The sequence below is a fragment of the Xiphias gladius genome, chromosome 17, assembly GCF_016859285.1.
Source record: "Xiphias gladius isolate SHS-SW01 ecotype Sanya breed wild chromosome 17, ASM1685928v1, whole genome shotgun sequence".
Classification (NCBI taxonomy): Eukaryota; Metazoa; Chordata; class Actinopteri; order Istiophoriformes; family Xiphiidae; genus Xiphias; species Xiphias gladius.
The window spans coordinates 18,027,673-18,053,872 of NC_053416.1; the positions used below are offsets into that span (position 1 = coordinate 18,027,673).

At 39.9% G+C, this 26,200-nt stretch overlaps 1 protein-coding gene across 1 annotated transcript in view; it reads right to left on the reverse strand.

The window, feature by feature from the left end:
• Positions 1 to 1,057: 1,057 nt before the first annotated feature.
• The window catches only part of LOC120803148 (connector enhancer of kinase suppressor of ras 2-like), a 30,393-nt gene continuing 5,250 nt past the window's right edge, over positions 1,058 to 26,200 (reverse strand). The window contains exons 3-22 of the mRNA XM_040151515.1: positions 24,418 to 24,620; positions 23,092 to 23,179; positions 21,857 to 21,898; positions 21,641 to 21,760; positions 18,466 to 18,525; positions 18,259 to 18,327; positions 15,419 to 15,565; positions 13,830 to 13,963; positions 12,612 to 12,814; positions 12,255 to 12,344; positions 11,129 to 11,319; positions 10,960 to 11,008; positions 10,649 to 10,827; positions 10,479 to 10,552; positions 8,232 to 8,303; positions 7,908 to 7,975; positions 6,372 to 6,472; positions 5,786 to 6,272; positions 2,614 to 2,813; positions 1,058 to 2,526 (exon numbers count right to left, since the gene is read on the reverse strand). Of these exons, the coding sequence (XP_040007449.1) occupies positions 2,479 to 2,526; positions 2,614 to 2,813; positions 5,786 to 6,272; positions 6,372 to 6,472; positions 7,908 to 7,975; positions 8,232 to 8,303; positions 10,479 to 10,552; positions 10,649 to 10,827; positions 10,960 to 11,008; positions 11,129 to 11,319; positions 12,255 to 12,344; positions 12,612 to 12,814; positions 13,830 to 13,963; positions 15,419 to 15,565; positions 18,259 to 18,327; positions 18,466 to 18,525; positions 21,641 to 21,760; positions 21,857 to 21,898; positions 23,092 to 23,179; positions 24,418 to 24,620 (2,625 nt within the window). The 3' untranslated portion in view covers positions 1,058 to 2,478. The remainder of the gene's footprint in view (positions 2,527 to 2,613; positions 2,814 to 5,785; positions 6,273 to 6,371; positions 6,473 to 7,907; positions 7,976 to 8,231; positions 8,304 to 10,478; positions 10,553 to 10,648; positions 10,828 to 10,959; positions 11,009 to 11,128; positions 11,320 to 12,254; positions 12,345 to 12,611; positions 12,815 to 13,829; positions 13,964 to 15,418; positions 15,566 to 18,258; positions 18,328 to 18,465; positions 18,526 to 21,640; positions 21,761 to 21,856; positions 21,899 to 23,091; positions 23,180 to 24,417; positions 24,621 to 26,200) is intronic.

A 26,200-nucleotide genomic window follows, 5' to 3' on the forward strand; every position in this document is an offset into this window, starting at 1 on the left:
ATCTGTTGATTTGAAATATAATGTTTGAAGTAGGAAGCGATGATCTCAAAGACATCCATACTAAAACATTTTAAACCAAAATCCAGAATGAGCCCATTTATACCTGTGGTTTAGTCTAGACTCAGTTGCAAATCACCCACCAGATGTTTTAAAGTTAAACTTTCTGCACACATGGGTTTGAAGAAAAAAAAACAACAACAAAAAAAAAAACGTCATAACTGTAATTCCAGTTTCCAAGACATTTCAAGCAATTGCTTGGAAGTAGACTTATCTCAAGAAAAAAATATTTTGTTTTCTCAAAATGATTAAGCCATAATCAAATATGTTATACTGAGATAATGAGTTACCTAGTTTGTGATATGAAACATGATACAAAAAACATGACTCCCACCATTACAATATTGCAAGCAGCAAATCTATTTCACTATTTTCTCTATGGTGAATACAGAAGTGGATATTTAAAGAAAATGAAAATACTGAATGACAACATCATTATGTGGCCTTCCTCTGGATCAGCTGCACACGGTGGATTTTAAAGCTTCTCTGATCAATATTTGTATGTGAACAATTGATCAGATGACTATATGTAATGTGACGAACCTACAGGAAACTATCACCTAACTCCGCAGTTCCCCTCAGCTCCAAAAAGAGTTTTTAGCGTCTTTCAATTCTTTATTGATTTAATTTACATCCTGCAACTTTACAGCTTTGGTTCACTCTCAGCGCTCTTATCAGTGTCGTCTTCATTTCCGGCCACAGCTTATTGCATAATTCTTTCATTAGCCATTGTTAATACATACAAACTGGATCAAGAATCTTAAAGACTTAAAGACAGCTGCAAATGTCTTAGAGGTAGGGGCCGTCATACAGTGATGAAAAAAATGGATTCTGGGCTGAGAAGATACATGTTTGTTCTGTATGTGTTCATAATATATCTGCGCCTAACACACTGCAGTTGTCCTCGTTCTTTGCATTTCTGGAGGACTGCAGCAAGTTCCTCATGGTCTCTACAGTACAGTAGCCTTTTGTTGCATCTAAAACCACTAGCATTGGAAATGTTTATTCCCGTTTCACCCTGACAAGTTTCTTCTGTTTTTTTGGAAAGAGGAGATTCCCTTTTGCATATTGTTGTGCAAACTTACACTGCAGATAGGGCACCAGTTTCCTGTGCTGATCCCTTTCTGTGTAATTCTGTCAGTTATAACAATGACCATATCCTATAAGAAGGCCTGAGGCTTTGTATATACCAGGAATGGGTGTTTTATGTTTTCGTATTATTATCATCCTCTGAGTCAACCTTTGTGATTATGAGAAAAAAAACATTTAACAATGGGCCTTATTTGTGCCCATGCCATACTTTATTTAATAAAAAAAGTAATGTAGCTACAATATGGCACACTTGAGCGATGTCAGTCAATTTCAAATGGCATGGTAATGTGTTTTAGTTATACAAAGCATGCTTGTACATTAAACACTTAATAAATACAGTTTTTCCTCTTTTTGTGGTGAACACTTAAAAAAAAAAAAAAAATCAACTTCTCTGGGGCAAATTGTAAAACAAGTCTTAAAAACATAATGTGGTAGAGGGGTGGACACCAGTATTCTCCAGACCAAACACTAAGAAATACAAAACTGTTTTACAAACAAACAGGTAGACAGCATGCATACAAAAATAGACAACTATTCTGATCATTCTTTTGTAATTTACAATACTACTTCATTATTGCCAAGCGCTATATTTTTGTGCCTGTTTTGAGGAAGAGCCTGCTTTCTATATTTATCCTCCCTCGTCTGTCTTGGAACAGTACAATGTACATTCACAATCACTGAGGCACAGCACTTGATTTAAAATTGTACACTGTAAGTACCCCAAAACATTGTGTAGTCACTATTGTATGTAATATGTTGTAATGTAATATTAAATATATATATGTTTAACACCCTGTACACTCATAGAAGAAACATACCCATTAATCATAAACGCATGCATAACAAAATGTTGTGTACATCCAAAATAGCTTTGCTTTTAATTCCTCCCTTAAAGCTTACTGAGTGGCTGTACACAACTCCAGCATAATGTTCAAAATGATTCAGCAGAAGCGAAGGGAGGTGGCCATGCGTGTGAACGATGAATTACATAGCTCTCCGACAAGTCTCTGACATAGACGCAAAGTGCTTATTCTGTCGGCCAGAAACCCTGTGAGTCTACAAGTTCCTTTATCGAACCAGACATCTTTTTTGCCTTTTGTGACAGCCCTCAATTGAAAGAGCGAGTTCGGGCAGAGGAGGACACCAAGTCTTCGTGCTCCTGCACAGTGAGCGAGGTTGAAGGAGCAGTAAAAGGAGAGGAGATGGAGAGCTGAGCAGGGAAAAGATGGTTTTTGGTGCCTTTGACCTCCAGCAAGGGGATGCCGGCTGTGGGAGGCACAGTCAGAGGCAATATGGTCAAGGTTTTATCAACACACTGATCCTCACAGGCTACCCTAGAAAACCCAATGACCGGTTTGTGTCTTGAAGAGGGACATTCTGCAAGGAAATTAAGGTACTAATTAGTAGTTGGCAAATATAACACATATATGGAAATAAGTAAATGTTTAAAACATATTGTTATACCTTCAGTGAGCTATGGAGGATGCGGAGGCGATGAAGCTTGTCATTTAGCAGGGGGTCATTAACTCGGCGGACAAATGAGCGCTTATACTCCAGGCGGCTGGTTGATCTGTGGTCAGCTGAAGTGGACAGACTTGTCTGCTCCAGAGCCCGGTACAAATCCCCCAGAGAGTCTGCCTGCATCCTGCAGTCCCGTCCATGGCCTGGTAGGAAGGACAAGCATTGATTAACATAGATTTTACCTTAAACTGAACTTCTTTTTTACAGCAAAACACAAGTAAACAGTTTCCACGCTGAGAATTCTTCTTCATTCTCTACTTTTTTAAACTGAATAAACACACTTCAGAGATATAGACTTTATCAAAACAATTTTAGCAGTGAATCTCTCACCATTCAATCACATGAAACTGTGACCTTTTCATGCTGTGACAATAAAAAAAAAGAAAGAAAAATAACAGAACCACATTCAACCCTGGGGCAGTTTTAGCGATTTGAGGGCCAGAAGCAAAGACTGAGATGAAGATGTGTCTGTGTGTTGCATACAATGGTGGAGGAAGTATCCAGATTGTTTTCTTAAGTAAAAGTACTAACGCCACTGTGTAAAAATACACCTTTGCAAGTAAAACTCCTGCACTGAAGGTGTTAAAGCATGTACAAGTAAAGGTATGTAAGTAAAATCTGGAAAATTTAGTTGGTTGACATGCAGCTAATGTTTAACCATTTTATACAGGACTGCAATTATTGATTACTTTTCTTATAGATTAATCTTCTGATTATTTTCTTGAATAGTTAATTGACTGTTCGGTTTTTGAAACTTCAGAAAATAGGGAGAAATGCTCATCATAGTTGCTAAGAACCAAAGTGACACCTTCACATTGCTTGTTTTTTCTGACATTAAAAAGATCTCAAAATGATTTAGTTTATTGTAATTTAAGACAAAGAAAAGCAGCTAATCATCATTTTTGAGATGCTGGAACCATGAAGTCTTTGGCATGTTTTCTGAATTTGATTAATCCATTATTAAAATAGTTTTCATTTTCTATTGATCGACTAATCAATCAACTGACTTTTCATTTCAGCTCTAAGTTTATATACTGGGTAGTATATACTATATACTGGGTGGGGTAGTGTAATCTGTAAAAATTCAATTTTAAAAATTTCATAAGCTTTCATATATGAAATAACTAGTAACTACAGTTGTCAACTAATTGCAATGGAATAAAAAGTACAATATTTCCACCCGAATTGTAAAGGTATAAAGTTGCATAAAATACCCAAGTAAAGTACCTCAAATTTGTAGTTAAACACAGTACTTAAGTAAATGTCCAATAATACTATATGAGTAAATACACAGTATATTCTACCATTGGCTGCATAACACTGCTTGCTAAAGTGACAAAGATGGGAATGAGTTTTTATTTTTTAGTATTTAGTCATGCTGCCCAGAACAATAGAGATCTCAAAACCTCCGCGAATAAAACCAAAACAATCGGCAAAATGAAATCTGCCTCACAGACTCTCAGGACGCACATTTCTGTTCTTTTTATCATTATTCTGTGGTACGTCTCTTCTTTATGGTCTTTTCTTCACGATAAGTAATAAGGGAAGAAATTTGACCTCAAACCTACAAAACAAGGTGCACAGCTCATACATCATTCTAATGAACTACCAAGACCCTACTTGTCTCTCCCGTTTACATACACTGCCCTCTCCTGGCATGATACTAACATTACAATAGAGCTCTGAATCTGTTCGTCGTCACTCTATTTTGTGTTTTGGAAGTAGGGTGGCACGTTCCCGAAGCTTTGGGGCTGTGCTTTGAAATGTATCATGCTTTATTTGCCGCCTGTTTTGTGTTTGTCTCTCGTCTTTACAGGCAGTGCTGGAGAGAGTGAGCAGTAGAGCAGTAGATAAATGAGGACAAGAAGGAGGACCCTTGGGCGTGTTTCTTTATCCTGTTCGGAATTCAACATTAACACGGGCTGAAAGGATTCCTCCTCGCTTCACCATCCAAACCGTGCCAAGAGGCACCATGACAAGAGAGAGAGAAAAAAGAGGGAGAAAGAAAAAGAGTGAGCATGAGTGTGTGTGTGTGTGTGTGTGTGTGAGAGGGTGAACTGCCAAGATAAATCAGTATCAAATAAGACACTAAATTTCATCTCACTTAGACAAGTGCCCTGGAGGTCGTTGAGGGACGGCAAATGGGCTGGCTTCAAATCCAATCCAATAAAGCAATAATAGTCAGTATTCAACCTCTGACATTTGCTGGCTCTGACTGCCCGTTAGCAGCTTTGATAAAATAACTGACGACAAATGAGTACACTCGCTCAACACCATGCAGATGAAAAGACTTATCTACAAATAACAGTAAGCAGGTCATTACATCAGGACAAGTCAGGATGAGCTCAGGGATATTGTTAGTGTGATACCTTGATCCTCTCTAATTGTCCACTGCAGTGCTTGCCAACCTTTCTTGTCCGACCTTTCAATGTTTGAAATGTGCTCATTTGAAGTGAGTTTAAAATGGATGTCATTTAACACTGATGATCATATAAAAGTTTCTATTGTTGCACTTATTTTTTTCATACCACACCCAGCGATCCTCGAATTCTAACGGTTCATCCAATACTCCTAGCAATCTGTTTTGACTTCTCTGCTCACTTGCAAATGAGTTTTCACACAGTCTCAATCGCAGCACGTGGTGTTTTTTTTTTAACCAAATCATAATTTCTAACTTTTCAGTTGAACTGAGCTTTTGTTGCAACTGCAGGAGTACCACTTGAGTTACATGTATGAACAAATGAAGGGTCTAATGTGAGCATATTTCTGAACTAAAAAAGAAAAAAAGCTTCATTATTATGTGTGTAATGTAGGGTTTGCAACTAATAATTATTTTTATAGTTTTTCTCTTCTGTTGGTTATTTTTTGCAATTAATCAATGTATCCTGTAGTCAAAAAATTGTGAAAATGTCCATTACAATTTCCCAAAGTGACCAAATTTTTTTCATTAATGACTTAAATGTATAACTGACTATCAAAACTGTTGTTCTTTAATTTTCTGTCGATTAACTTACTGATTAGTCGGCTGATTTTTTTAGTTCTAGTATGATGCAATATTATCTCAAACTTGGTTATAATTTTAAATGTCTATACTTTTGGTACATGTGAGTCTGACCTGTGTCTCTTGGCTGGTCCAGCTGGTAGTGCTGGGTCTCTCTCGGAGCTGATACAGAGGCAGTGGCGGCCAGGATAGCGTGGAGCCCACTGTCCCTGGGTAGCGTGAAACTGCGGGGTTTCCCTCCCACCTCTGAATCAATACTGGCTCTGAGGGGCAGAGGCAGGGCTCTGTATTGTTCTTGCAGCAGGCTGCGTGGTGCAGGCAGGGTGGACTGCCTGCGGTACTCCATCGCCAGTTGGTCTCTGTCTTCAGATAGCAGGGATTCCTCCATGGGAAACGTCTGGAGGTAGTGCATCCTCACGTTGCTCTCCATATGGTCCTGCCACGAGTTTCGATGGCTGCTCGTCTTCTGCCTGGGGGAGACGCTGTTGTTGCTGCTGCTACCTTCATGAGGCTCAGAGTGGAACTCTTCGTGAGAAGAGCGGGACTGGAACGTGTCGGAGGAGGAGAGATGGCCACGTTTTGGTTCCAGGTATGGACTCACCTACATACAAACAGAAGGTTAGTAAGTAAAAAAAAAGAGACGTCTGCCATGTAACATGATATCTACTGTATCTATTCAACTACAGGCTGACAGACTCACTGAGGATGCTCTGGGATAGGTGTCATAAGGTGGTGGTGGACTGTCCTGTTTTGGCATTGAGGGCATCTCCATGTCCTCATGATCACTCTCACTCCAGTAATCTGTCATGAAGGAACAGGACTGTGTCATGTTTTATTTCTATAACAGAGGCAAAACCAAGCTATTTAAATGCTTCAGAAAGGACTATGAGACTATAGTACAGATTTTTATAGCTGGTACAAACCATAAACACATACAATTTCTGACTGAAATTAAAATTGAACTGTTGTGTCAATTCAAAATTATCAATCCCGCACGTGGATAAGCGTTCTGAAAGGTGTAGCTGCGGTGTCGGTGTAAAGTAGGTGTGATGTAGTCCGAGCCTGAGTGCTGTTGAGGGTGAGGATGAATCAAAGATGCGAGAACTTCCTGTTAAGTCTTCTAGAGGTGTTAAGGGGGTCTAATTTAGCAGTTGTCTTTGAAGGAAGAAGCCCCCTCTTCATAAAACTAATGATAAACCTGCTCTCACCCACCCACCTTTGCTAGGTTTCTACATAGGCTCCTCTAAATAACCCAGGGGTGTGACAGGGTTGTTAATTCCTGTCCATTTGTAAGAAGCCAAAGAACACCAGCGTATGAGAATAAAAAGCATGCCTTCTACCCCTGAAATCAGCATTTCTGTACAGCACAAAGAAGAGATGCTTGAATCAGATGTGAAGTGAAAGTGAAACCAGAGAAAGGTGTTAAAAGCCTCTACAAACAAAATCTATTTGTTGAGTCCTCTACATCAGGACTTGTTTTGCCAGGTTATTGCATCAAATCACACAGTACGCCCAAAGGTTATAATTTAAGCAATTCCATTCCATATTTATTTCCTTATAACCCCTCTAACTTTGACAGTCAACTCACAACAGAGAGGAGACGATATTCTTTAAACCTGAAGTCGAAAAAAGAGTGAGAGTTTGTCTGTCAATGGAAAGATTCAGGACAAAAAGTAGCTCCTCACTTTAAATTAAATGTGCAAAATGAAAGAAGCAACAAACGCAGCTAAAACACATGCACACTTGATATGCTGACTTTTACAGACCTGACATGATATTAAATATTCACAGCAATTTGGTCATGTACCAGATTTAATATTTGTGTATCAACCATTATTTAGGGAACAGTGCTTTCTAGAGACATATTAAGCGGTAAAATGTACTAATTGGCAGATTTAATTGTTTTGGTTGGGTGTTAAAGTCATGAAGCCTGTAGCTCTGAGCTGCTTGTTTGCAGCCTGAATAAGATTGAGCTGAAGGTGCAGATCCACTGTGATGGAAATCACTGCTGTGAACCTGTGGTAGAAAATTCAAACCTCACCAAGTGAAGACTAGGCAAAATAATTGTCCATGCTTTCATCAATACTTATTTCTGTATGATTCCTTGATCTGAAACTAACAGCGTGATGTCTCACTGCTTAATGTCAACAGTGTTATTTAACCGATGAGACCAGCGACCTGTAACAGACGAAGAAGCGTTCGCAGCGCCATGAGCAGAGCCTGTGACTAATCTCACCTTGGTCCTGGCGAATTTTCTCCTGCTCGGAGTAGCCTGCCACTGCCATACTGAGACGACTCAGCCACCTGTGTGGGAGAATAACAGTCATGACGCACAGCAGCTTGACATCCATTAAAACATCTTGTGCTTGTGCCTGTGTGTGTGGATGTGTGTGTTTGTGTATCTGCCTGTTTGACCAATCACATTACAAAACTGCTCAGTTTCAAGGAGAGTGGGCAGTCCCGTAGGGGGAATTCAATTTCAGGCCAACGGGGGTTTAAAGGTGGTACAGATGTGAGATTGGGAGTTTACAGCATGACTATCACAGCCTCATAAACTCACCGGGACATATCGTCTACATTTTCTGCAGCAAAGTAGAAGGTCTTTATCTTCGGATGGCAAGCCTTGAAAGCACTGAAAGGGAACCGAGGGTATATTTGATCAAATGTAAGCACAACCAAAGGGACATATAGCACACATTAACATATGAATACAGACAACTGCAAAGATAAACTAGCACATGATTACACACATACTTGTTCATAGTAAGACAAAACAACAAGACTTTGCATCATAAGATAAACAGCTCTCTTTATTTTTGGCATGTTTGAAACATGTATACCATAACGTATACATAACTATGAAACCTAACGCTCTCATAATAATTTTCCAAAATCCCGTATTTGCTGGCATTTAACCTATTAATGAACAATAAAGCCACTAAATGTGCTAACAGCTATTTTCCACCAAGTACACTGTATACAGTAGCAGATGGTTTTTATTTGAGCCACACTGAGCTTTTTATACTTACTGACCATTGATCTTTTGTTTTATCCTTATAGTGGCAATACACAACCCCCCCCCAATACCTGGAGAAAGCTATCGATAGCTACTGGGAAAAACAGAAGTGCTGTCCTCTTCCTTTTTTGGTTGCACAGTGGCAGAGGAATTTTCTTTGTTCCCCAGGAGTTTTCATACCCGGTGGCAGACAGAATTGCATAATGAAAGCGAGGCTTATAAGGAACCAAACTAAACAACGGCCATGTTATTATTCTATAACCATTAATAATAAGTTGAAGCAAAATAATTGTCTACTGCCACTTTAAAAACTAACGCCTGCTAGCTTTAATTCAACCATGAGGCCACTACAGAAGAGCCAGGGAGGGTAGGTATGCACCATTTTTCCCCATTTAGTCCAAGTAGTCTGTCTCTTTCCTCAGTAGCAAAGGGATTTGTGTCAAATTGATAAAGATTTATGTTTCTTGCAAAACATAAAAACCCATCCATGCAAATATATACACACACACACACACACACACACACACACACACACACACACACACACACACACACACACCCAACCACTCCTGGTCAAAATTTCTGTTACTGTGAATCTGTGTATAGCTTAGCAAATAAAAGATGAATTAATTTCCAAAAGACATGAAGTAAAGATGACATTTTTTTTTCATATTTTAAGCAGGATTACTTTTTATTTCGTTCTTCTACTTTTCAAAATAACTAAAAAGGAAAAGGGGCTGAAATAAAAGTTTCGGCACCCTGCATGGACAGTACTTAGTAACACTCCCTTTCACAAGTATCACATCTTGTAAACGCTTTTTGTAGCAGCTGAGAGTCTTTCAGTTCTTGTTTGGGGAATTTTTGCCCAATCTTTCTTGCAAAAGGCTTCTAGTTCTTTGAGATTCTTGGGCCGTCTTGCATGCACTGCTCTTTTGAGGTCTATCCACAGATTTTCAATGATGTTTAGATGGGGGGATTGTGATGTTGAAAAGAATATTTCATCTTTAATTTTATGCCTTTTGGAGTTCAGTTCATCTTCTACTTAACTATTCACAGTAATGGAAATTTTGACCAGGGTGCCCAATGCCCATGCCACACGTACACACTTTCATCAACCTCTCCATCCTACTAAACTCTCCATCACTAAAGGCATCAACACTCATTCTCAACAGATTTACCGCCCTCCTTCTTGACACTACGCACAGGTCTGAAAAGCACCCATGGTTGTCCTAGAATTGGTTAAAATATCACTTATAAAATGAGATCTGCATATTTCTTGTTTTAAATGTTTTAATTTTGACTCTATTTATTACTTTATTATACTATGTGCTTTTAGATCATTTCAGTCTTCAGTCAGCTACTATAATTAGTACCTCTGCTGCTTCTGCTATTATAGCTTTTTATTCTTAAACTCAGATTTAAATTCATATATTATACAAAATTGAAGACTTCGAAAACTTTGCGGGTTCATAGTGCAAATGCATACTGTTTTTGAGTCAGGCATCCTCTGCAAATTGTCTGTTTGCATAGGCAATCGAAAGGTAAAAAGGTATTAAATATATCTGCCTTTTTATTCTGCCAAGAACCAATTTGCACAAGTTTATCTCAGCGCTGATAATACATTTGTAGGACTGTATCTTCATATGCATCATGAAGTCTCTGCTGTTAGCTCTGTGAATTGTATTCAAGATTCTTGTATCTAGTTTTGTTTAATTTTGAGGCTAAATGGCTGAAAGCAAGGTAAATCTAAGAAGTATGTTGTTTGGTGTCCAGACAAAAATCATTACTCACAACTTCCTTCTGCACTCAGTGGCACGATCAATCTTGAACTCTGGGAGGCTGACAAAGCCCTCTGCCTTTTCATCCTGTGACAAGCAAAAGCAGAGTGAAAACAAAGCGCCACATAATGAACAAAGCCTCAATGCTCTGATTTGCTCTTTTGTAAAACTTATCATATTCACCTCCTCATTCATGTACCAGTACAGGCACGTATCTTTCAGGATGAACCAGTACTTCTTCCACTTCTGCGAAAAATACGTTTTAGCGTCCTTCTTTTTCCACAGCCAGCCCTCACAGTCCCCCTGACCCAAGTCCCTGCAGGAAATCCGCCGCTTACTGATTGAAGACATGGGGCTTTCAGCTGCAGGCGCCAGCAGGGGGGGCAGAACAGACGAGGGGGTCAGAAAACACTCCTCCTGAAACACCTGCTCAAGTTTGGGTTTGAGTACACGTGAACGCTCAAGTCAAACTCCTTGAAGCAGTGTGCTCCTACCTTTACTCTTTTTCTTTGATCTTGACAGCAGTGAGGACCGCTCAAACACCTGCAATGTAAAACAAAACAGAATGATGGGACGCAGAGGGAGTCAGTGCCGGTGCACGCTCTTGCTTCTACGCTAGCCCCTATCAAAAAATGAGAGTTTTCACAGACACAAGGGACTGACATGGTAGATGGATGCAGAGTCAGAGCTGGATGTGGACAGGGAGACTTCCATCTGGAGGGCGGGGACGAGCGTGTAATGGGTGGGGCTCCCTCCTCGCTCTGTCTTCCTCCTGTTCTGACTCAGGCTGCGTCCCAGCAGGAAGTCCTCTCCTGACGTTTTATCCTCACTTGCAAAACGCAGCAGGGAATTCTCTGCAGGGACACAACAGAGGCAAACTCAGTACTGCACACACTTTATGAAATTAAATTATTCTTTAAATATATACAATTTCAATACTAAGTGCTTTGTTCCATAGACTACATCTGTATCATAATGCTGCACCATTTCAGTAGCCTCAAGAAGCAGCTGAATTTTCTATCCAAACCGGGACCTTTCACCACATATGAGTTGCTACAATAGTTTATGTGGAAGAACTGATAAGGCTTTGTCTATTTAATCAACTGTAAGAGCAGTCAGCTACCTGTGATCAGTGGATGCCTACATTTCAAAAGAGTTCCACTACAGTATTTGAAAGGCATTAAAAAAATCTACAGAGGAAGGCTGTTGTCAGGCAGAAAGGCCTCAAAATTCCTAAATACTGTCTCTACTGTAGATAAAAATAGCACCATCACTTATTTGAAAAGCCCAAAGGAGCAACATATCAATACCATCCCCAGAGGAAACAAACACATCACTCAAGACCCTCCTTGAGACTGAAATAAAGCAATTCAGTCTCCTCCCACTCCATTTACCACCTAGCTCAACAGTCACCAACAAAATGTGAAAATCTCAGGAAAATATTTCTACCGTTGCCAAAGCAACAGTGTACCTTATATACCTAAACAAAGAGAAACAGCAAAACTGAGCGCAAGAAAGAGAGAAACAGGGAGAGAGGGATGAAGGGGAAAAAAGGAGCAGTGATAGATTAAGAAGACACGGATGAGATGGAGGCAGGAACTGATACCCAGCATGTTATCAATTTTGACAGGCCAGCTCATCCTTCTACTTTTTGGCTCGGAGATCTGAGGGTGAGGATATTATGAGATATCTACCCACTCACCTCAGTTCCCTCTGTCCCTCTCTGTCCTCCTTCTTTCTGTACCTCCCTTTCTTTTTTTCTCTCCCTCTCCCACTGCCTCCCACTCACCTCTCCGGCTCTCTCTCTTCAGCTTGGCCAGGTCTTCGTTTTCTCCCACCCAGTTGTATTCCACTGGCATTGAGACGGGCCTCAGCCTGCCTGGAGCACAGGGAACGTCAATATTACACAGCTGCCCCCACACACACACACACACACGCACGCACGCACGCACACACACATCAAACAGCTGCAGACGTCTCAAAAACAAACAGACGTCATATTGACGGGGCTTTGAGCTCTAGGCTGTCACGATAACAGCAGTGAGTCCTCAGAGTGGGGAGTGGGATGGGGTGTGTGGGTGGGTGGTGGTGGTGGTGGAGGTGGGAGGGTGTGTGTTTGTGTGTGGGGGGGGGGGCAAAGTCTTACCATAGGTGGGTGTGCTCCCCCTGCGGACTGATGACACCTCTTGGTTCTGGTCATACTCGTAACAGTACAGTATAGCATCCTCCTCCACCAGAGGAAATCGCCGCCGACACTCCTGGTCCAGATAGGAGTTGGGTGACTCAGACCCCTCTGCGACATGAATGTCCAATTGAGGATCGTCACCTGGGAGATTTCCCTTGTCATCTCTGCCGTAACATAAAGTAGGAAGTAATTTTTATGTCAGCCAAGATCTGGACTAATATGACAGAAAAGAACAAAGCAATGGCACTATCATAATGTACTGTAGGGTGAACACCTAACATCCTCAGCATCTAAACTGTAAAAAAACAGCCAAGTTTTTATTTTAAAGGATAGAGCCAATTATGTCCTATATATTAGTTGTCATTATTTTTTTTTAAGGGCTAAATGATCTCCGAAAAAACATGGGCACTTTAGTTTTTAGCAAACATTACTCGAACAGAACCACATAGTGCATTTGTTGGGGTTTTGAGCTGCAAATTAATACACATTTGGTGCTCTAGTGAATGGTTACGGCAGCAGGACAGTGTCTGTGGTATATGTGCATTTACTCAAAATGATTATAGATTATCTGATTTATCTGTATAAAATTTCATGCCAATCCATTGTCAAGATATTTTAGTCTGCACCAAAGTGGTGGACCGACTGAGAAGTTGATGTTTACACACAATGTGCCTTATGGAAGTTTCTTAGTTAGTATCTATAGTTTATATTGTTTAAATTCAGTATTTCTCACCTAAATGCACTGTTTGTATCCACGAGGCCTGACAAATTTGATGAATGTATTTCCCTCCTCATATAACACCTACAAAGCCGATTTTTAAAATACTTTAAATCGTGCATTGTTTACATCCATGTTTGCGCACTGCAGCATCTGTCTTCTTCACTGCCTTTGTGGGTGCATTGTTCCACTTCTTCGTGAGTTACTGCCAACACCTTTCAACCAGTGGAATAATATGAAAGTGGTGGCAGGAATGTGTATCAAGCTGCCCGTGTGCTTGCTCTTGTGCATCCGTGTCCTTGTGCAAGTGTACAATACAAACAAAAGGGGGATCCACTAGTAAAAAACATGGTGCCATAGTGCTGCGAGTGGTCAAAAACTCCACAGAACACCTTTAATATCTGGTAAAGCGAGCACTATGTGTGAACTTCTATGTGTTTTACGTGTGCCAGTGTGTTCACCTGGGGGTGTATGGCTCCGGTGGAGGGGGGGGTATGTAGAGGTCCTGCAGGGCACAGCTACTCCTCCTGGATGGAGTGCTTAAAGTGCTGGTGGGCGTGGCGACACTACTGCCGGGGCTCTGAGGGAAGATTGGCTGTGTGTGAGTGAGTGATTGTGTGTGTGTGTGTGTGTGTGTGTGTGTGTGTGTGTGTGTGTGTGTGTGTATGTGTGAGCATGAGTGAAAGAGAGACAGAGAGAGACAGGCAGACAGAGAGAAGGAAGAAGAGGAACGGTTACAGCGATTGACACATTGAAAGTTGGGAGTTCACAGCAGTTCAGTCAGTCAGTTAGTCAGTCAGGCGCCGTTGCTGCGGTTCAGACTGTGCTGCTGAGTATCTCAACCATGAAATGAGCAGTGTACTGTATGTTTCCTCTGATGCTCCAGTTCTAACTGGTGCACACAAGAGGACATGTTGGTGTGCAGTCTAGTCATCCCTCTCATTCAGGTCAAGGAAAATCTGGTCATAGCCTAAATAGTCTTTTAAACACATTGCATGGAGATAGATTGGTTCTTGTTTATTTACGATACCTTTGTTACAAAATATGTATGTAATATTTTTTTGATCACCTTCTTGTCACATTTATTATATCAAAACAGGGGGCTGAAAAATCATTAACCTAACTTGAATATACTGAGTTGTCACTGCTCAAACTATGCTAATATGTTGCGTAACTCGCAGCAGACTAACATCAGAGATGTATAATCAGGAGATGTGCTCCATCATAAAGACACTATGCATGTCAGAGTTACTACAGGGCTTCAGTAGCACAATGTTCTTCTCAATAACTTAACGGTTTACCTTGGCATTCTTAATTTTAGTTAGTTTCCATGTTTTTTTTTTCCCTTTCTGTCTTTAAAAATGCCAGCAGGACAGAATATTCGATTTAGGTGGAGAAGAAGAATGTGAGAATGTGATGGGGGAGGAGGCTGCGCAGGACTGCGCTTCAGGGCCTCAGGGGGACAAAACATTTTCTCTGGCCTGGGACTCAAAGAAAAGCTGGGCTACTTTAATACACATCCCTCTCATTTCCAACCATTCTGGCTCAGGCAAATGCTCCTAAGTAGGACAGCAGATGCCACTTAAAGCTGAAATGTCAAACTTGTGAAGGAATGATGCTGGAACTTTCAACCAATTAGTCACAAGTTTTGGTACAAAAAAAGAGGGGGATGCAGAAAAAGCAATACCTGTACAATACAGTGCAGTTCCCATTGCTACGGCGTAATAGCCCTAAATTGTCTGTATGAAAATGGTTTAAGAGAAATTCAGTTTTACAATACTAATATTTGTTTCAGGGCTCTAGTTTTAGATTGCATGCTATTATAAAAGCCAATTTTCACTTTGTACTCTTCTGTTAATTTTGTATCTTGGCCATTTATAGAATGACCTAGGATTTTGGCGGCTAGCGCCAGGAGTCTGTAGAGTCTTATTTTTAACATGAGCAGTGACATGAGCACAAAGATATACACTAACAAGAAACAGAGTTGATATTCACAGAGAAACAGGCAATGGACCAACATATCTGTGGAGCATGAAAGCAGTCATCATACTTGCAGAGCCAGCGGTTTCCATCTCATGTTTTTGAGCAGAGCAGGGGTTGAGGTGAGCGTGCTCTGTGGGCGTTTCTTCAGCGTCAGGGTCACACCTGCAGGGTCGCCGCGCAACAAGTTCACCAAGTTCTTCAACTGCCAGCCCACCTAACAAGCAGTAACAGCAGCATGATAGGGTCTTCCTCAACCCACAAACACAGGCAGCAGAAATAATAAGCTGATATTTCAATATTAACTTCTATTTAGTGACTAGAACAGGGATTCAACGTACATCCAGTTCATAAAAATGTTACATTTGCTCTTCTTAATACTCGGGTGTTTGTTTTTCACATAGTTTTCTTTCACACATGATTTGGACGACTTTTCGTTGTGCCTAACCCACTTTAGCCTGAGGTTCAGCTCGCCAAGCAGCCATTTAGTTCAAGGTGCTGTGGTGGTCTTTTTTTTTTTTTTTTTTCATGATACATGTGGTTCCTGATGGTTAGGAACCGAGGCACATCCCGCAGCCTCTGCACTTCATGTTTATGGGGACATTGAATTCAAAGCTGGGTGTCTAAGGGCATCTTGTGCAACACCTCCTGTCACATCAGTCTACAGGCGCTTTCATAATGTGGTAAGCTCCGAAGTTTTGGGTTGTGAGCAGCTGCACGCCTTTTAAATAGTCTTTAACCCAGATTTGATGACATTTGGCACAAAAAACATCCCGCCCAGAGAAACACATTCTGCTGCTGAACCAAATATGCCAGGTCCAGTTTGGGGAGAAAATATCTTCTCTTGCTTGGCTGGCTCCTCTTAATTTCAGTACATCTTGCGTACTCCAATGCAGCCTGAGAAACCGGGCATTTTTCAGGCTCTGACCTCCCAATTGCTTTGTAGCTTTCCAAGTAATTTTTCACCTTGACAGCCACTACACAGAAATTCTTCAAACAGAAAGTGCATTAAAGAGACAGACAGGCTGAAACAGACACTTTTAGAATCCCACGCCTGCTTTATTCCATGATAAAAAGGATGGTTTCGCTATGTCTGGCTAAAACAATGTGTTTATTTAAAGCACTAAAACCCCTGATTTTTGTCATCGTGTCACTGTTTTTTTCTTTCTGTTTCATTTCCCTTAGTGAATTCTGTTAACACTCTCCAGTGTTAAGATTTACTGTCCTGCATGGAGCCTTTTTCTGTGTTTCAAGGCTTCCCCATTCATTGACCATCCCTGGACCAGAAATTAAATCAATCATTGCTGCCTGGAATTATTTATTTCCGTCATGCTGTCTCTATTTTTTATAGCCTTCCAATCTTGTGCTCAAATATTGTTCAAATATCTTCAGCTTGTTATACACGTTATAACATTTTCAAAGCTTTTGTCTCAGAGGATTTTTCCCTCATTCATTTCCTTTGGTCAGTGTAACTCCTTTGCCTCAGCAAACGTTCTTATGTCTGCTTCCCATGGAAAGGGATGCTCAAATCCAGTTAACATTGGTCTGTGTCTTACTGCTGGACTATTCCCTGTTGCCCTAATTATAAATCCCTGAATAGTTTCTCCCAAGCCTCAACATTTTTTCCCTTGCTTTACTTTTAAGTACTTGTCTTCTGCTTTGTTATATTCTTGTGAGAAGAGATGGTGCAAGAAATCCTGGGCCGCCACAGACACATCTACTGTCCAGTGCATTTATCCCCTTGTTTCTCCAAAGGTTTCACCTAGGCTAATAAGAATTTCCTATTACCTATGGGTCACATTAAATTAAATGAATTAACAGTAATCAAGCTGGTTGTGGCAGCTATTATGACTGACAGAGCAGTTTTGGATCAGCAGAAATGTCAGCTGAGTTTGCAGATTGACATCACCTACTTAAGCTGTCAAACTCACTCAGCTGCTGCTCCTTTCAGCAACAGCCGCAGCAGGACAACTTGCCTTCACCTACAACCCCTCCGGCATCCTCCTCTGAACACTTGTGACGCAGTTCCATACTAATACTAATTAGTAAATAAAATATAATAATCTTCATCTATTCCAGCTAGTATACAAGAAGTTAATGTGGAAAGAACAGGTTTAATAATAACATAAATCATAGGTCTGTTCCATTTAGGCCTTTCATTTCCAGTGTGCATGCATGGTCTACTGAGCCATCATAATTTTATTAATTCCACGTGTGCTTTTCTCTCAGTGACATGTCAAAATGACTGCTGTGAAAAAGGTCTGCAGGAATACAGTATATTTCTTTTGTTTTCCCATGAGGAGCACGTCCTGACGCCTCCCTGCTCTAACTATTGCCAGCCTTTAAACTATGCTTTACATTGACCTCGACTAGTCTGACTGAAATGAGCTGTGTAATTATCATATATTTCCCACACAAATAGCAATTATTTAAGAAAAAAGGGTGCTATATTTATTTCTGCACCACAGGAAGTTTTTGCTTTCATTCCCACTGAACTTATACTATGCTATGTACACCCTCAGGAACAGGCGGTTTGTGCAGTTTTGTCGTACTGGCAAAACCAGTGTGAGGACATTTATTTGGGATTACACCTCTGCTCAAGTTGAAGTTGCCATGCTGAGAGTAATATAAGGTCTCCAGACCCCTAAATTGAAATTAGAAGGATAAATGTGGGGTGCCCTGGTGGCTAAAGGCTTAAGGCACCAACCATGGACCTTTGTTGCATGTTGTTCCCAATCCCTCTTCGCTTTGTTTCCTGTTATCCCTCAACTGTGTATCTCCACTAAAGGCATTAAAAATGCCCCAAGAACACAACAAAAAATGAGGGCAAAGATTTTAACTTGTCCTACTCTATCAGGTGCAGCAGAACTAACTGGAGTGGCCACGAGAGAGCAAAAAATATGGTCTTACCACTGTCTGATGATTAACCTGAATGACTTCATCTCCAGCATGGATTTTCTTACAGCGGTCTGCCAGGGACTGATGGATAGACAGAGAGGCAGAGTCATTAACGGCTGCTCCATTTCACTGTCATGACAGAGATTACTGTGGTACAACCGTAAGTAACACACCTCACTGAAGATTTACATAGGTGAACACAAAGAGGCTTGTACTTACTCCCTCTGTCGTCCCGGTGATTACATGCAAACCATCATATGTTGATTTGATATACATGCCCTGTGGGAAGACAGTAGGAATATAAATTTACATTTGCATTTTAAAGCAAACTCAAACACAAGGCCCACTAAACACAATGAATCTCAGCTCAGCAAGACAGCCATTTGCAGAACAGACCAGGGTCATGGCATATTTGCAAATCTTAGCATTTGTTTTAATCTGCTTGTTGTGCAGAATGAATAGGAATTTGGATTTATCTCAATTATTTTCTAGCAGCAGGGAAAGATGTATATTTTTATATTGATCTTAGATTTGCCTTATCAGAAAAAAAATGTTTAAATTGCTACAGGAACGTCCTTATATGCACTATGGTGCACTTTTTTTAAACATACCCGGTACAGTCTGAATTAATGTCATGAAGAGAGTCCCACTCAAATGCTCCTCCAAGCAGATTGAATCAAACATGGAGGATTATTTATCTGCAAATACTGTTTGTCTGTTGCAAAAAAAAAAAAGCTAAAACTCAAAGCTTCCACTAAAAGGGGTCTAAAGTGCACAACAAACACACACCCAGACACACATTTGCACGCAGGTGTGCATGAGTACACAATCTCTCTATCTCTCTCACACACACACACACACACACACACACACACACACACACACACACACACACACACACACACGCACATACACACACACACACACACACACACACTAAAGTAGAATGCCAGTCTTCAAGATCAGAGTAAGAGGTTTATTTTTAGGCCACTTGGCCCACTGTTGTGTTCAGGTTTCACTGAACGGATGAGAGAACTTCCATGCCCCCTGCTAGCATTTGTGTGGGGGGTGGGGCTCTTATTGTGGCCCCAAGCAGGGAGCTCATGCCAGAGTATAGGCAAGTGCGAAGACGGAGTCCAACAAAGCGCTGATGGATAGACAGTGGCAGCAAAAATAAGTGTGTTCTTTTCTATGTAACAGAGTATCTACAGTTTGTCCCAAAAGTAAGTGCATACAAAGTAGGTTGTTGAATTGCAATTTGCACATTTTAATTTGCTCGTTTTAACATCCACAACACGCTCACTTCATGTTGCTTTTTATCAGCTGACTCATATGCCCACCAGCTCAGCAAAACCCAGTTCTGGGACAGCTTCAGTGGCTTCCAAGCGATACTAGAAAGCAGCCACAGTGTATTTGTTTTACCTCAATATTCCTACTACTTTGAAATATGAAATAATACCATGACTGATGTTTAAAGTGCCAGGTTAAAAATTCAAAAGCCCCTTGTCTTTTCAGAAACAACATACTGGATACTCTGGATAACCTGATGAAAACAGTTAACAGGAAGGTCTTTGGATGAACCCTAGCAACAGGGACACTGTTTCTGGAAAGAGATGTTTCTGTTTTTTTCATGCATTTTTTTCAATGCTGTGAGCACCTCAAATGCAATTCAGTTCACCTGCATTGAACTGGGGTTAAGGCCGAAATCTCAGAGAAGTACATCTGAAAACCTGCAGAATAAAACCAAAAACTACTTGCACAGCGTGATACGACTAGAGGCAGATGAGCAAATTTCTTTGTTTTTTGTAATTTGGGTCAACCGCCCCTTTGTCCCTTTGAGACCCTTTGAAACATTGTGTACTTGGTCGTTTCTGGGTCCCAAAAAACCTATGTACATGAGTTGTTTGAATCTTACAAGAGAGAGTCAAACAATTGTAATATTGATAAAGTTTTTCACAAATCAGAAAAAGAAGCAAATCAAGCAAAGTTAGTATTAGTGATTGAGCAACTGAATTTGCTGTTTTTGCAGTGAGATACATGCTACAAAATAATTTGCACATGCCATATTTGAATCAAACAGAATTCAATATGCTGTCAAGAGTCATGCTGTTGTGATTTCTGTAATTAGTAGCTTTCACCATCATCCAGCATTATTAGTAGTTGTGTACTTTACTTTTTTGGCACAGTAGCTTTTTCCTGCGTTCATTTCATCAAACCTGGAAAACAATTTAACATCTTGATATTATAAGTTTATTAAACCGTATTCCTGTATAATGAAAAATATACTGAAAGCCTGCTCATGTGCATTTACCACATAGTGTAATGGGCTTATATGCTTCTTACAGATTGTTTTCTTTACTGTGAGAGAGTGCAGTCTGGGCAGTCTGATGCTGTTAAGTAATTGAAACCTAACACTAACAATTTTTTTTTTTTTTGGTCCACGGTTAGCTACCCATCATGTGATTGGATGTTTGACTCCATATCTGAAGATGTCAGTCTTGATCATTAGTATGAGTTCGTTAGCTACATAGCTAAATTCGGATGACCTCTTAATCTACTGGCTGCTCAATCACATACATACTGCAATGTCATGAGAGGGAATTTGCAATTTCGTAGTATTTACCTTTTCATTCATTATATGGAAACTAACAGTATATTTCTTTTAAACAGGACACGCTACACTTTACAGGCCACAGGAAGGCAATTACAGTGAAATGTCTACACATTTACTGAGTCCTCTTTTTTATGTGGCACTTGCCGGTTTATGTCAAAGAAACAATGGTAATTGTGGGTTAGTTATAGTGAAAGTTGTAAATAGTTGTAGTAACAGTACTCACCTATATTATGGAAGCTGTGGTGCCGACCTTGTACTGGCCAGCACTTAAATTCAATACACTTCAATACACAAAGTTTTTCTGTTTAAATTTTACTCTTAATTACTGATTAATTCCTCAGTTATTGCACTACAACCATTTCCTGTTACACTGATATTACCGTGTAATTGTTTCGTTATTTCTTGCAATTACTACGTAATTAAGCAGCCTGTACTTTAAGGTGTCTGTTAACCTAAACAAAACCTTACTGAAATCTTCTAAAAAGAGTGCTCTTCTGCCATTTAAGCTTATTTTTACTGACATATTTTAGCAGGTTTGGATGCATCAGTAACACCAACTAACCACACAATCTCGGAGCTGCAGTGCGTTCTTTCATCTTTCGAACAAAGCCAATAATAACTTCACGTGTGTATGGTGCTTGTACTCTATATAGCAAAAACAGAGCTCCAGAGCTCCAGGAACACCACAGAAACACACAGAGCATCTACTGGGTAGGATGGCAAATTAGACTCCCAAAAAAAGAGTGTGGTTCTTTAAGTCTGACTGAGGGATAGTCTTACCAATCCTTCAGTGGATTTTATGTTGGCTAGCTGCACAACCTCCAAATGTGCAGCCTGGGACACCATGGGATCCGAGGACAGAGAGATAATGTGGTCGCACACTCCAGACAGAGTTTTACACTGGGGATGACATATTAGGGATGATTACAACCTCAAAAGTGTGTGCATTATAGCTTCAATTTCATTAGATACAGTAGAATAAAGTCAGCAACTCACCACATGCAGGATTTTGTTTTCTGTTTCGTACACAGAGCAGTCCTGGGGAACATTCAGAGAGCACTGTTACCTCAAGAGAATGTGTCAAAATGGAGTTATTATTGGTATTTCTGCTGTAGGTGGATGTAAGCAAAAACTGAGCTGCTTGGCACCTATAACCCCCAACACTCCCACACAGGCATGCACAAACACAAAACAAATGAATCACCAATGCGGAGGCATGTCTCTCTCTCTTTCTCTCTCTCTCTGCCAGTTTTCCTCTCTCGGCCTTCAACTCTTTCCTTTTTGCCCTCTTTCACGCCCACTTTTAATTTTGCCCACTTAAACTTTTCTCTTAACTCCATATAAACATTATCCTCCAACGTGATCATGCTAAAAATGATTAGGTATCACTTCTCCCATTATTTACTGATCATTCAGGGTTTTACAGATTGTGAGTGTCATCATTTACAGGCCTGCTTGCAAAGAGAAATACACTGACATTAAAATCATTATAATCTGTGATACCTTTCCAACATTTGATCTGACCTGCCTGTGTCTTCACTTTTGAAAATATTTTTACATGCCATTCAACTGCAGTCGAATGAGTTGAAGCTTTATATGGCAGCATATCTGACAGGTGGGAAACAAGTCATGATTTTTTTTTTAGCAAAGTCAAACTTAAATACTTGCATTTCTTATAAGCACTGATATTTTTTAAATACACAGAATTAAGTTAATTCCTTCTCATGTCAGTGATTAGCTAACCTGAAATACCTATATATGCATATGTAGATGACATTTTAACAGTTAAATGGATTGGAGAACTTCACTGTATGTCTTCTGTTGTTTAAACCTTTCATTTTTACTGTTTGAATATGTATATGGATGCAATGTGTGCAAAAAATAAGAGCTGTGTTAGGGTACTACATGCTCTAGACCTGATGTTTATACAAGGAATTAAGTGAAATGCTTTGAACTTCAGCTTTTAAAAAACATAAGCACATATACAGTACTGTCTCTGTATCATGTACAGATATTTCTAAAACTATCAAATACATAAAAACATTTTTGGACACTTGTGCACAATCGTATTTCACAACTGAGACAAGGTATAGTGCATTTTGGCATCACCATATTACTGTCATGTGGGGAATGAGATTACTCTTATATTTTGATCTAAAATTAAATTGGGATAAAAAAACTTTACAGGGCTTGAGCTGGATATTATATTATAAATTATACCATTTATTTACCTGTTGTACAATTGTGGTGAGCTCAAGACACAGCTGGATCACATTGTTTCTGGTCACGGAGTAATCTGCCACCGCAGCAAATGGAGACCTGAAAAAGAAGGAGCACCTGGAATGAACCATTAGATCATTCTTCCTTTGAGACTAAATCATTGGTAAATCTGTGGGAACATTTCCAAGCACACAATCATGTGCGTCACTGCGCATACAAATACACAAACATTAGGAATCTTTCATTTCTATCCATGTTATAGAGTTTTCTATGGGACATAAACTCAGATTTTAGAGACAAAAACAACATTAAGTGTTTAATATACATACAGTATATAAAAATAGCATCCTTACTCATCATATGTTAAAAAGGCCAACAATAGCTGACACTGTATAAAGATGTTAAGTTAACTTATTCCCTAAACACCCTTGGTATGAATACCAAATATGAGAGCTAATGGACTAAAACAAATTTTTATTTTAATTTCCACCTTTAAAAATCCATATTTTTTCTCTGCACTCCATAGCACAACCCTATCATATTTAAACTGCGAAGTGTCTTTTAGTCAACAATTATGCATTTTCAAATGAAAGTGAAGCATAGATTATTAAATTTTAATTTGAATAGATGCTGTAGAATGTGGCTGCCTGTATTGGAAAAGAAAGAGCATATCACTTTATTTCTGTTGAATGTTGTCTGCTTTGAACTTCCAAATTCATCAAACACACGCAGACACAAAAAGAAACAAACAAGCACACTGGCACGATCCCATAGAGAAGCAAGGGGATATATAAAGCCACATAAAAATAGACCTCCTCAGTGCCTTTTTGGCCACCCTGTCAAAATCTACTTATATAAGGCCTTTACTCATCTTTTCTTGTCAGCTGACTGGTCGTGGACATAACATAAAAAACAAAACTGGTCTGTGTGTGGTAAGAATTGGAGTCTCCACAAAGCACAAGAAGAATCAATGCATCATGCCAGATAAACAAGATTGTCTCATCCTTTTGGAAGCAAGTTTATCTATATTTAATCAGCTGCATTACAGCAGCACAGCTGGTGTTTTTTTTTTTTTTTCAACCAACGTATAATGTAAAGAAACCCAGAGTTTCTATATTTGCTTAATGTCCAAGGATCAAATTTTCAATAAACAAGGTTCAAAATCTGAGACAAAACCGGCGCTGCTACTGTAAAAGCAAACTAAAGGGATACTCTGTTTGTGCATGAATGTATCAGTGTGTGTACATGGACATGGAATTATGTGTGTATCTAAGTGTCTGCACATACCTTTTAACATGTTTAAATGTATAACAGTGGTACCTTTTTGCAAATCTCACCTGTCCAGCCATGCCAGAAGGCTTTTGGCTGCAGCGATCAGGTCCACCACAGAGGTAAGAAAGTCATTGGGTAGCTTACGGGTGGCTCGCCCATCGTAATGGCCGCTGCGCCGCCTGCCTGTGATGAAGTTCTGCAGGTTCTTGGCAGATGCATTGAGCTTATGAGAAAGTGTCTTCAGATTCTCAGTCTCCAGCCCGTAATTCTAGAGGAGAGATGAAAGTAAATTTCCTTTTTTTTGACCAGTTTGTCAGCGTTTGTTTTAACTGTGACGCATTCCAAGAATGTCTCCAGTGTGGAGACTGAAATGCAATTGTTGTAGTGACACTGCTCTGTAAATAAAAAGACCCCTCGCAGACCAGCCCACCTTGCTGCGCTACCAAAGATGCTGCTCATATGACGAACATGTGAGGAATAAAACCAGTGACCCATCCACCCAGCCCTGCTCTCCTCCAGCTGTCACTTTGCATGTCTAGGGATAACAGAACACTCATTACCCTGAACACCAAACTGCACGTGAGGGCCTGTGGGCATCAGAGTTTCTTGGGAGAAGAGAGCGCGGCAGGAGGGCCACTAATCATATTTAATACAGCAGTGCCTGAGAGACTTAAAACTAAATCCCAGTTACGTAAGGAGCTTTGGGGCTGAAGCAGGGCCCCCCGTTTAGCAATGCGGGATGAGAGGACTTTAGATTCAGATTGCATCTGTGACCTCAGTCCACTAAATCTCCATCCAGCCTCTCTGTGTGTCTCTCGGGCTAACACATACCCATGTTCATCTCTACCCCACCCTCTCTCCTTCATTCCTACTTCTCATTCATCCTTTCCCATCCTCTCATTTTATATTCCTTCAGTGCGTCACACCTTTCACACCACTATAGACTTTGGTTTATTTTTTTATTCAAATTATTAAAACATTGTCTACTTTCTGATTGTTCCACTGATTGTCCTTTCAGTGCACTAATTAAAATAGGATCTGACAAGGAAGGAAATAATAGCATCTTAAGAAATGATTCAGTAGGGTGCTACAGGTGGATGTTACACTTACAAACAATTCAACTAATATGCTTCTTATACTAAAGAGAGGTTTATCAGTTTACATTTACATGGAAATCCAGGTAAGCTGCACTTGTTAAAAGCTGTGAAGGACTAAATTCCTTAACTGGTGGAAAGTTAATGGACAGCATAGCAGGAGCTGGCAATTAGATGCAGAGCATTAGATGTAGAGTAAGGCCCTAAATGTATATGTAGCCATGGAGTCTATTAATTGTTCAAAAAATGATTCAGGAACTATTTCGACAAACAATTAATCATACGAGTAATTTTTTAAGCATAGATACCAAATATTGCCTAGTTTTAGCTTCTCAGATGTGAGGATGTGGTGCTTCTCTCTGTTTCACACCTTTGTAAGCTTAATGTATCTTTGGGGTTTAGACTGTTTTGTCTAACAAAATTCTTTTGAAGTATTTGAAGACGTTATCTTGGGCTCTGGGAAATTGCAACGGGCATTTTCCCCTGTTTTCTGACATTTTATGTTCCAAACGATGAATCGTGTAATTGACAAAACAATCTGCAAATGAACCTATAATGAAAACAATCTTGATTTGCAGGCCAACTTAGATGACATGTGAGTTTTGAACGTTTGTGAGTTAACAGATACCTAAATCAACCAACAAAGATCCCGACCTGCAATATGAACAAAGAAGAACAAAGAAATATAACACCCCAATGAAAAACTGGAAAACTAATGACAGAAAACTTTTCCAGAGTTACATTCTTCTATCAA